Source organism: Jaculus jaculus, chromosome 16, assembly GCF_020740685.1.
Source record: "Jaculus jaculus isolate mJacJac1 chromosome 16, mJacJac1.mat.Y.cur, whole genome shotgun sequence".
Classification (NCBI taxonomy): Eukaryota; Metazoa; Chordata; class Mammalia; order Rodentia; family Dipodidae; genus Jaculus; species Jaculus jaculus.
The window spans coordinates 12,045,229-12,057,882 of NC_059117.1; the positions used below are offsets into that span (position 1 = coordinate 12,045,229).

At 47.9% G+C, this 12,654-nt stretch overlaps 1 protein-coding gene across 1 annotated transcript in view; it reads left to right on the forward strand.

Annotated features, from left to right (window-relative positions):
- Tns3 (tensin 3) overlaps nucleotides 1-12,654 on the forward strand; it is a 249,025-nt gene that overhangs the window by 76,208 nt on the left and 160,163 nt on the right. Inside the window, exon 3 of the mRNA XM_045136218.1 lies at nucleotides 11,113-11,151. Coding sequence (XP_044992153.1) covers nucleotides 11,113-11,151 — 39 coding nt within the window. The remainder of the gene's footprint in view (nucleotides 1-11,112; nucleotides 11,152-12,654) is intronic.

The window sequence follows — 12,654 nt, forward strand, 5'->3', positions numbered from 1 at the left end:
GGGAGAGGAAGAGGTGTTTCTTTTTGTTTGATTTTTACTCAAGGTTGGACTGGAACTTACTGTGTAGCCCAAACTCACCTTGAACTCATGGCAATCCTCCTGTCTAAAGTTTCATGCGTAATTGACACTGAAGGTCATTGTAATGTGTAGCTACACTAGCAGGAATATGTACATACACATGTATAATTTTTATATATTATATATAATTTTTATCATTTTATTTTATTTATTTGGGGGGAGAGAATGGGCATGTCAAGGCCTTCAGCCACTGCAAATGAACTCTAGATGCATGTGCCACCTTTTGCATCTGGCTTATGTGGATCCTGGGGAGTTGAACCTGGGTCCTTTAACTTTGCAGGCAAATGCCTTAACCTCTAAGCCATCTTTCCAGCTGTGTGTGTGTGTGTGTGTGTGTGTGTGTGTGTGTGTACTGTATTATATATATAATATGTTATATATATTATATATTATGATATATATAATATATAATATATAATATATATTGTTTGTTTGTTTCTTGAGGTAGGGTCTCACTGTAGCTCAGGCCTACTTAGAATTCACTATGTAGTCTCAAGGTGGTCTTGAACTCATAGGAGTCCTCCCAAGTGCTGGCATTAATGGTGTACATCACCATATCCAGCAGGACCATATATTTTTTTAAAGGATTTATTTATTTATTTTCAAGAAGAGAGAGAATATGAATGGGCCTTCCAGGGCCTCCTGCTAGTGCAGAAAACTCCAGATTTATGTACCACTTGGTTCGTTTGGCTCTACATGGGTACAGGGGAATTGAACCTGGGCTGTCAGCCCTGCAGTGTTGCTTGCTCCTTCTCTTTGAATGCCCCACCTGTCCCCTTGGCAAGCTAGAAACCCATTGTTTTTGGTTTATTTTTATTTATTTATTTGAGAGCAATAGACAGAGAGATAAAGAGGCAGAGAGAGAGAGAGAGAATGGGCGCTCCAGGGCCTCCAGCCACTGCAAACGAACTCCAGACGCGAGCGTCCGCTTGTGCATCTGGCTAACATGGATCCTGGGGAATCGAGCCTCGAACCACAGTCCTTAGGCTACACAGGCAAGTGCTTAACCACTAAGCCATTTCTCCAGGGAGGTTAAGACCATGGATCCGGCTCGTGCTTCTGGGCAGCTTCCTTTCCCACCTTCACTGTCAGCCACGGGAGACAAGCTTCGCGGCAGAGGGACTTGATCTGTAAATCTTGTGGTCCCTTCTGCGATGACGTGCAGCTCTTCCGCATCACCACGGTCAGATGGCAGCCGGAGTCAGGGGCTTGACCACAGGAAACTGTTGCTGGTTTCAGATGGAGCCCTCACATTCTTCATGGCCGCCAAGAAAGCAGGAAGGGCCCAGGTGAGCTGTCCTTTGACTGAGGCTTCACGCCTTAACCACAGCGAGGCCATCTCCTACCAGAGCCCTGGGGACAAGAAGTCATCCTTTCTGAGCGGGAAGCCAGTGTGGCTGGAAGTACACACTTCCCTTTCACTGAGTCTCAAGGCCCCTTGGAAACAGTGCATTGAAGTCACTTCTTCATTGGACCTTTCTTTTTTTTTTTAAGCGTGCACCACCATGCCCAGCTTAGTCTTTTCTTTGTTTAAAGGCATTTTTATTTTTATTTATTCATTAGAAATGGAGAGAGAAAGGAAGGGAGGAGGATACTTAATAGGTTGATATTGTATATATGAAATTACAATGATTGTAATGGGGAGGTAATATGATGGAGAATGGAATTTCAAATGGGAAAGTGTGGGGGTGGGGAGAGAGGGAATTACCATGGGATATATTTCATAATCATGGAAAATGTTAATAAAAATTAAAAAAAAAAAAGAAAGGGAGAGAGAGAGAGATGCAGAGTGAGTGAGAATGGCCACACCAGGGCCTCCAGCCACTGCAGACCATCTCCGGATGCATGTGCCACCATGTGCATCTGGCTAACGTGGGACCTGGAGAATTGAACCTGGGTCCTTAGGCTTTGCAGGTAAGGGTCTTAACCACTAAGCAATCTCTCCAGCCTGGATCTTTTCTTTGAGATGAGGGGGAAGGTGTTAGAAAAGTCTGAGGGTGGGGGTCATGGCATTGCTATATGCATCTCCTGATAAGTATACGTGGCTTTTGTCGCAATGGACTAAGTGGCTGCCTTTCCCGTTGTTTCTCTCTTGACCCCCCCCCCCCCCGCACCAGCACACACACTTGACACAGGACTTGTTTGTTTATGCTGTGCTTGGTTGGCCGAGGGTGGTAGCTAGCTGTGTTGGAAGAGGCGGAAGCAGGAGGATTGATGTGTAGCCCGGGCTACCAAGTGAAAAACCCTGTTTCACATCAGCTCCCCTCCCCCAAAGAAAAGAGGAGAAGGGGAAGAATTAAAAAAGGAAGAAAGAAGAGGTACTTGTTTTATCATTCCCCCGGTCAGAGCAGGTCATGGAACAAACCCGGGAGCAGTCCTGAGTCAAGGGGAGAGCAGACTCACCTCTGGATGGGGAAGGCAGAGTTGCTGTGCAGAGAACCGTACGATGTCCACATCTCCGAAAATACAAACTGGGGACAAGATGGAAACAGTGTGGGGTTTCTGCTGAGGTGACCAATCTTTCCTAATGAGTCAGGAAAACACCAGTGCCAGTGTTGTCTTTACTCCTGATTACAAGTGTCTTCTGGGCTGATCTGAATGTGGCTGAGGAAGAGTAGCGATTGACACTGGGGCTTGAATTTTCCTTGGGGAAATGGATCCAACTCACTTGATGCAATTCCATCGTTATCCCTGGCATTTTAAGTGGCTACAAATGAAAGAGTTAATCTATGATTCAGTCAGGTTTATGAGTTTTTCTTTGGTTCTTTAGGAAGTATTTTACCGTCACATGTAAACTTTGGTTTTCTTTTCTAAAGATGCAAGAAATGTGATAAGTGTTCATGCAAAATGTTCTAGGCCCCGGGCTGGCCTGATAACTGGAGGTTTGGAGAAAGCCCTCCCTCCTGTGTGCCGCGGCTGTATGCCAAGAGTCCAGCCAGGCCCTGGCCTTCTGGTTATAGTCTTTGAGAAAGACTCAGCCACGGAATCCTGTGCCAGTTATTGAGCAAATGATCTGCCCTCAGTCCTTATCAAATCCTTGAGTCCAGTGGGTACAGGGTGTCCTGAGGAAGCACTTTTAGACACTTTGAAGAATCGCAGAAACAGGCTCTGAAAATAGACTCACATTTAATTTCTGATCTGGGACAGATGTTGGGAATAGAATGAATGCAAAGCAGCAATTTTTGGTATTGATTCTAGTTTTATTCTTTTTTTTTAAGTTTTATTTATTTATTCATTTGAGAGAGTCAGAGAGAAAGAATGGGTGTTTCAGGGTCTCCAGCCACTGCAAATAAACTCCAGATGCATGAGCCCCCTTGTGCATCTGGCTTACATGGATCCTGGGGAATCGAACCTGAGTCCTTTGGCTTTGCAGGCAAGTGCCTTAACCACTAAGCCATCTCTCCAGCCCAATATTTTCAAAAAAAATTTTTTGGTTTATTTTTATTTATTTATTTGAGAGTGACAGACAAAGAGGCAGAGAGAGAGAGAATGGATGCTCCAGGGCTTCCAGCCACTGCAGATGAATTCCAGATGCGTGTACCCCCTTATGCATCTGGCAAACGTGGGTCCTGGGGGATTGAGCCTCGAACCGGGGTCCTTAGGCTTCACAGGCAAGCGCTTAACCGCTAAGTCATCTCTCCAGCCCAATATTGATTCTAATATATCCCATACCAGCGAGAGAAGACCCACCCTGCCCCTCGGTTGTGCTGCTTGTCTCAGCCACAGCCCAAAGCCACAGTGAAAGAGGGTTCATCCTTTGAGCTGGTTCTGCCCGCGATAAGTCCTGAAACTCATTAGTCATAGAGCTGCTGTGAAGCAGGAAAGCGCTTGGTCCGAGGAGAGGTGAGCCTGGAGCTGAGAATGTGGGGGCTTTCTCTTGGTGAAGACCATGTTGATCTCCACTAACTGTTCCTTTTTTTTTTTTTTTTTTTTTCTTTTTTTTTCGAGGTAGGGTTTCACTCTAGCCCAGGCTGACCTGGAATTCACTATGGAGTCTCAGGGTGGCCTCGAACTCATGGCGATCCTCCTACCTCTGCCTCCCGAGTGCTGGGATTAAAGGCGTGCGCCACCACGCCCGGCAACCACTAACTGTTCCTTTTAAGGGAAATAAAGCCACAATTCCAGTAACTTCTTTCTCTCTCTCTTTTCTCCCAAGTTGGTTCCTTGTCTGAGGCAGACAGTCTGAGGTTTAATTGCGTCTGCGGGGCTGCCAGAGCTTCTTAATGGGGACTAGAGCTGGCCAAGGTGGGTTTTGCCTCTAGCCGAATGACAGACAGGGCTTCCTGAGGAATGTGAACCTAATTAGGGATTCCAGGGTCACAAGTGGCAAAAGGAACCCAGAACCCAAGTCAGGGAGATCTATTGAAGGAACCCAAGGTTAATAAAATCCCCCAAAGGGCTGGAAAGATGGCTCATTGGTTAAAGGCACTTGTTTGTAAGGCCTGCTGGCCTGAGCTCAATTTCCAAGCCATCCATCTGGTGCGCATTTGCAGTGGCAGGCGGCCCTGATGTGTACCCCCCTCCTCACAAATAAATAAAAATTTAAAATAAAGTCTCCCAAGCCAACATTTTGTGTCCTTGTCTCTCTTGCTATCTTGTCTGCAAGGCTCACTCGACCAGCCCTCAGGCCCTTTGAGAAGATTCCACCCTGGAGCTTTTCAGAGCAACCTTGAATGTGGACACTCCCATCCTGGGAAACCCACTCCCACTAGGGCTCAGAGACCGCTCCTGATTGATTCCTTTGAGACCTCTGAGTGCTGTTTTAGCAGCTGCGTTGTGTGGACACAGGTTCATATGCTGTAGACCCGGACCTCTGGACCTCACTACCTGGCTGGGTTTGCGGGTGGGCCCTTTAAGAGGTGAAGAAGGTAAAATGAGATCGCTAGGGTAGGTTCTAATCCTGTGGGAATCTGTCCTTGTCAGAAGAGACTAAGACACAGATGTGCACAGGGGCATGGTCATTCAGGGACATGGGGAAATGACACCTGACAAGCCAAGGAGGATGAAACCAACCCAATGGCCCCCTCAGTCTCTATCATCTGCCTCCAGGACTAACGCATAATTCTTGTCATTTGAGCCTCTAGTCGGTGGGGGTGCCTCCTTCACTGTGGCAGCCCCAGAAGTCTAGCGTCCCTCTCTCAAAGTGTCAGGGGACAAGGAATGTTCTGCTTCTCTTTATTCACCCCTCTTTATAATAAACAACGATCATGGTTATAGAAACAATTGAGCAACATATGTTTTCTCAAGCTAATATCATGGATGGATATAAACATCTTGCTAGCTTATTAGTCAGCAATATTCTGTAAGTTGTAAAAGCTATAAAGTGATAAAAGTGCCCCCTGGGAAAATCCCCTGTCCCCTGTCCACCCAGATGCTGCCCCGAGCAGAAGTGGGAGGGGAAACGGGCTCTCATCCGGGTGCAGGTTCCCGTGCAGAGGCGGCGCTGTGCTTGCTGTTCGGGGTTCTACCAGGCTGGGGTACGTGCCCTCTGCCTGCTCTTCTGATCGAGGGAGGAGAACGTTGCCATCCTGGCTTCACGGTGGATTTTCTTCATAAAGATACAACTGAAGTACATTTTACCTTAAGTTTTGTGCAGCTTACCCTCCAATTCACGTTATTCTGATCAAAGTGACTTCACATAATGATAGAGTTTATGCACAAAGATGGCACTCTCTCTCTCTGTCTTTTTTTCCCAGGGTAGAGCTTCTCTCTAGCTCAGGCTTTCCTGGAATTCACTATGTAGTCTCAGGGTGGCTTTGAACTCATGGTGATCCTCCTACCTCTGCCACCCGAGTGCTGGGATTAAAGGCGTGTGCCACAATGCCGGGCAAAGATGTCTCTTCATGCAACGAATTGCCCCCCCCACACCACCTGCATGGCTCTCCCCTCTTACCTGCTACATCGTTTTGTCCCCTCTTACCTGCCACATCGTTTTGTACCTGGATGATGGCTTGCGGGTTTGTTGGAGGAGGTGTGCTTCTGTTTGGCTTCAACCCCAGGGCTCGGGGCACGCTGAGCACCAGCCCCACTACCGGCCTGGCCGATGTGCTGGGCAGCGTCCCAAATGAACAGGAGCTGGCTTAGGTCTGCTTGATGCTGTGGGAGACTTCCTGTGGGCAGTGTGGAGAACAAGCGCCCAGACTGTCATTGTGGCGAACGAGTGTACATATGCTAGAAACCTGAGGGAACCCCCCAGTTCTTATTCCCGTTTTCTGGGGTCCTAGGAAGATCATTCATAGGACCCAACAAGAATGGACTTCTCCACAAAAGGCTCAATGCCAATTCTGTTTGTACAGTAGTGCATAAGTGGTTATTACAACCATACATTTTTAGAAAAACTGGTGAGAAAAACTCCATTCTCTATATGGGTTGGCCAAAATGAAATTTAACAACAAAAGCTGAGCTTATAGTTTGACTTTGTGAATGAGAAAGAAAACAGTTTCTGCAACGTTGTCCTGAACTGGATTGTCCTTTTCCTTTCCTTGGACTTTGGTCTCCTCTATAAGGGAGTCAGAGCGTCCCTTGGGCCTCTCCTGGTACTGAAGGCCCTGAGAGCCAGGAGGAAGGGTGGGAACTGCAGTGTGGGCAAACCTTTGCTCTATTTATTTATTTACTTTTGAGATAGAATCTCACTCTAGCTCAGACTGACCTGGAATTCACTAGGTAGTCTCAGGGTGGCCTTGAACTCACGGCGATCCTCCTACCTCTGCCTTCCAAGTGCTAGGATTAAAGGAATGCGCCACCATGCCTGGCCAAACCTTTGCTTTCTAAGGTGGACTTGCTTGTTTGTTGGCCAGACCTCTGGTCGTTCTCCTCAGGTTCAAGACTGCAGCACTGTGTAGGCGTGCTCACAAGGGCACAGATTGTCAGACATGCATAAGCCAGACCCCGCATAGGACACACGAAACATGCATCAACTCACATGTTCTCAGACAGACACCGCACAGAGACATATATACCGCCACTCACGTTCTCAGACACAGACAACATACAGAGACATACAAAACACACCACTCACATTCTCAGAGACAGATACTGCACAGGGGCATACAAAACACACAACTCATATGTTCTCAAACATAGACACCGCAGAGATATTCAAACACACAACACACGCATTCTCAAACACAGATACTGCATAGAGGCGCACAAAGCACATCCCAGCTCACACAGTGCACACATGTGTACACCCACCTATACACATTCAGCTATACATACACACACGCACACGCATGCACACGCGCACACTGAACACGTAGCACTCTCAAATTCAGATACTTCATTCAAATTTGTTTTCCATTTCTTATGGTGCGGGGGGGGGGGGGTGGCAAACCCAGGGCCTCATCATGCCAGGTAAGCACTCTGCCACTTACCTGCACCATGTCCCCTTACACGTTAATATGCACACATGTACCGCTCCTCACACTCTAAGTAGACACACATCCGCTTACCCACTTCTACTTCCAGGAAGCGTTACGACAGAGCGGAAGGCCCTCGGCCCATCCCGCCCCCGTCCTGGTGACCTGCTGGCTTGGGGACAAGGCTATCATCGCCGGGGCCTCAGCAGCCCACGCAGCCAGGTGTGGGTTAGGTGCAGCCTTGTTTGTTTGCAGTCGGCCTTAGCAACCGCAGATTAGCCACAGACAGAGCCAAGGAAAGGCCATAAAGCGGCTCTTACGCACATCTCTCAAGAGAGGCTCTGGGTGGGGTCAGGAGAGAGAGACAAGTCCTGGAGGTGTCATGGCCCAAAGACTTACCATTCTTGTCCCCTTCCAGGGATTTCTGTAGCTGCTAGTGGGAGTCACTGTGTTCCCAACCCTGCCCAGCTACTATCACCTCTTGTTACCCTGCCTTCTGAGATGGGACCTCTCATCCTGGGAAGGGCAAGGCACTTGGGACCTAGCTGGTGTCCTTTTGTTCTGTGAGGATCGGCCTACAGATGCTGTAGTAGTTACCTTCTCATTGCTGGGACCCATCATGGGACCAGAAGCAGCTTATAGGAAGAAAAGGTTGGCTTCAAGCTGCCACCTTCAGATGGCATTGGCATCAGGGCAGAGGAGAGCCTGGCAGCTGGCTCACAACTGCACATATCTGCAGCGGGCTGGGAGAGCTGGCTGTGAACCTCAGTAGGCTGTACTAATCAATCTAAGGTCTTCCCCCAGAAACACATCTCCCTCTCCTCCCCAGGACTCCATGTCCAATGGCTCCACCAGCTGGGGACTAAGCAGGAAACTTAATCACAGCACATAAGGTTATGAGCAACATTTTACATTCAGAACACCACAGCTGTCCTTTCTGTGATGCATCTTCTTGTGCCCAGGATGGAACCACACTGCCTTTGGCTTTCTGTGTGGTCAAAAAAGAGGAAAAATGCTGGGTGTGCCTTCAATCCCAGCACTCAGGAGGCAGAGGTAGGAGGATCGCTGTGAGTTTGAAGCCACCCTGAGACTATATAGTGAATTCCAGGTCAGCCTGGGCTAGAGAGACCCTACCTCAAAAAAAAAAAAAAAAAAAAAAAAAAAAAGAGCAGACACATTTGACAGTTTCAGATTCATAAAACAAACACTCCCCACCCCTTGTACATAAAAATCTTGTGTAGTGTGTGACACTTGATGAACGAATAGTGACACATTGTCAGCCACAGCCCACAGCTTATGCTGGGGTTCATTTTGAGTGCTGTTCATTCTGTGAGTTTGGACAGTTGATGATCTAGACCACCGCTAATATTTTCTTTTCCTTCCTTCCTTTCTTTTTTTTGTCTTGTTTTTTTTTTAATTTTTATTAGCATTTTCCATGATTATAAAAAAAAATATCTGGGCTGGAGAGATGGCTTAGCGGTTAAGCGCTTGCCTGTGAAGCCTAAGGACCCCGGTTCGAGGCTCGGTTCCCCAGGTCCCACGTTAGCCAGATGCACAAGGGGGCGCATGCGTCTGGAGTTCGTTTGCAGAGGCTGGAAGTCCTGGCGCGCCCATTCTCTCTCTCTCCCTCTATCTGTCTTTCTCTCTGTGTCTGTCGCTCTCAAATAAATAAATAAAAAAAATTAAAAAACCAAAAAAAAAAATTAAAAAAAATATCCCATGTTAATTCCCTCCCCCCCCACTTTCCCCTTTGAAATTCCATTCTCCATCATATTACCTCCCCATCACAATCATTATACTTACATATATACAATATCAACCTATTAAGTACCCTCCTCCCTTCCTTTCTCTTCCCTTTATGTCTCCTTTTTAACTTACTGGCCTCTGCTACTAAATATTTTCATTCTCAAGCAGAAGCCCAGTCATCTGTAGCTAGGATCCACATATGAGAGAGAACATGTGGCGCTTGGCTTTCTGGGCCTGGGTGTCTTGTTTTTTTTTTTGAGGTAGGCTTTCACTCTAGCTCAGGCTGACCTGGAATTCACTATGTAGTCTCAGGGTGGCCTTGAACTCACAGCGATCCTCCTACCTCTGCCTCCCGAGTGCTGGGATTAAAGGCGTGCGCCACCACGCCTGGCTTCGTATTTTTACTGTTGTCTTAATTTTGCATCTTTCGGAGTGGCATGTAGCTGGAGTCAAACAGCATGTAGCCTTTTCAGGTTGGCTGTTTAGAAGTTCCTCTGTTGTCTTCTCAAGCCTTGATAGCACATTTCCGTTTACTAGTGAATAGTATTTCATTGTGTGGAATACGGGTGACCTTTAAAAGGCACACACTCTAATTCCTCACACATTTCTTGCCAGGCTGTCTCATGTTGCAAGGCGCCGGGATGCCTGTGTGCATTGAGTGGACAGTGCTGGGTGAAGGGAGTCACAGTGCTCTAGTGACCGGGGGCCCTCCTGTCCAGTGCCGTCGCCATCCTTCAACGCTCTGTCTGCAGCACCCAGTGTCTCCAGAGATGCTTGTTTAGTTTTTGCTTTACCTTTGTTTGTGTGCTTATTCCCTCATCCATTTGGTTCATACTCTTTCTTTTTTATTTTCTTTTTCTCTTTTTTTTTGAGGAAGGGTCTCACTCTAGCTCAGACTGACTTGGTATTCACTATGTAGTCTCAGGGTGGCCTTGAACTCACAGCCATCGTCAGACCTCTGCCTCCCAAATGCTGGGATTAAAGGCGTGCGCCACCACACCTGGCTTGGTTCAAACTCTATATTAAATTTTCATTTTAATTAGCTAACACAGAAGTAGTTTTTCACATGGCTTTTTCATGTGTTTAGTTTTGGTAAAGGCTTCCCCCAACCCCTCACACCCGTGGCCCCTCCAACCTTTCCACCCTCCCCATTCTACTTTAGTGCCACACGAAGCGCCACCTTTCATTCCTCACTGCTATGTGAGAAAGGTACTGCTATCACCTGTAGTTCTCAGATGAGGAAGCGGAGACAGAGGTGAGAGGCGAGCCAGGTTCTGGAGCCGGCAGGTGCCGGGCAGAGCTCGCTCTCGGACCGACACTGAAGGCGGGACCTGCGCCCCGATGCTCAGTCCTCTGACCCGCCGCTCCTGCTGGGGCTTCGGTTGACGTTTGACTGCTTTTCCTTGTGACTGCCACTCTGGATGACCTGACTGAGAGTCACAGGAAATTCTTTTCCACTGTGTTATGTGCTAAAAGGAATAACCACAGTCAGAGTCTGTTCTCAGTTTCCCATGTCCAAGTAGCATGTGGACGTGGGTCGACCTGAAGATCACCCGTAGAGCAGAGATGCCCCCGCTCCTGGGCCTCTAGGGAGGGAGGCTCTGGCTGGCTTGAAATGTCCGTGGAAGGGAGTTACCAGCTGTTTACCAGCGCAGGCGAGCTTCTGTCTACACGAGTGACTTGCAGTTTCTGAGGGAGGATGTCCCCATGATTTTACTGAAAGTCTCAGAAAGGGGTCAGATTTTCCCAAAGGTTACTGACTAAATGAGGATCCTAATGCCAGCGACTTTAGTGCTAAGTACTGAGCTCTGCGACTGTGACCGAGGTTAGGGGAGATGTCAGCCTTGGGAGCCTTGTTGACTGCTGTGCTGTTTGTGTGAGAGCAGAATGCACATGTTAAATCTCATTTGTAATTTCTTTTCCTCTCAAGGTGGTGATTCCCTGCTGTGTACAAGTCCACTTGGAACAGGTGAGTCCTTCGCACTCCTGGGCCTTTGTGTGTTACCAGGTAGAACTGCCTGCTTCTTCATGCTCTGCCCCCACTGGGGACTTTTCTCAACCAGAGGTGGGAAAAAAACTGCACTGGTCATTTGTTTTCCTTAAGTGCTTCTTTGTAGGAACGTGTGTGTGTGTGTGTGTGTGAGGTAGGGTTTTACTGGTCCAGGCTGACCTGGAATTCACTATGTAGTCTCAGGGTGGCCTTGAACTCATTGCGATTCTCCTACGTCTGCCTCCCGAGTGCTGGGATTAAAGGCATGTGCCACCACACCCGGCTCTGTAAGAACTACTTTTGTGATTAATAAAACTAACCTCATGGCTTGAGTTCTCTGGGTCCTCAGGCTTCTCAGGCTTCACCTTAACCGCTAAGCCATCTCCAACTGTCTAGTGACTTAAAAACATGTGGTATTTATTTGCAAAGAGGGAGAGAATGGGAATGGGCATAACAGGGCCCCCAGCCACTGCAAACAAACTCCAGATGCATACACCACCTCTTTGTGCATCTGGCTTAAGGTGGGCACTGGGTAATCAAACCAAGGTCATTAGTCTTTGCAGACAAGAGCATTAACTGTTGAGTCATCTCTCCAGCCCTCTAATGACTTTTTAGCTTTCCAGACACCTGTAAGGATCAAATGTGCAATCTAGAACAGAAAGCTATAGGCAGCCTTCTTACTACCAGTCAGGGATAATGAGGAAATTGTTGCCAGAAGCTACCTGTCAATGCCAGGGAGTATAGGCATTCTCATACATGTAAGGGAAAGTACTCCAGAGTACCTGGCAGGTGTTTTGCTACAGCCCTGGTTTTGCCATACACTGCATCCTTGTGATATCCTCGTGGCTTTGCTGTGGTGTTTTGTTTTCTTTTTTAAGATTTTTTTTTTTTTATTTGAGAGAGAGGGAGGGAGAGAATGGGTGCACCAGAGCCTCCAGCCAGTGTAAACAAACTCCAGATGCATGTGCCACCTTATGCATCTGGCGTATGTGGGTCCTGGGGAATCGAGCCTCGAACCAGTGTCCTTAGGCTTCACAGGCAAGCACTTAACCACTAAGCCATCTCTCCAGCCCCTTTGCTGTGGATTTTGTCTGTCTTCTTGCCTCCATGTCTTGGCGAGCTGCACTGAGAGGTCTGTAGCCATGAAGTAGGTTCTCTGTCATAGAGGGTAGAACATTCTCTGAGCACTCAGCTGAGAAGCAACACGTCATCCCTGCTCTCCTGAGGAACACGAGTTCCCTACTGTCCTTACTGTCGGGACTTGAGTCTCCTGGATCCAGTGGTGACGGTGGCAGTGGCGCTCCCTAATGCGCTTGACAGCCAAATGCCCCTTCAGGGGCTCCTGTTGTCCTTTGGTCCTTTTAGTGTTGTCACCTCTTCAGTGTCCTCCCCGGTGGAAGTGTAGGGTGTGTATTTGAGGCCATAGGAGGAAAATCCATGAACTGTGAAAACCAAGTTACAGTATCATGAACTGAGGCCTGC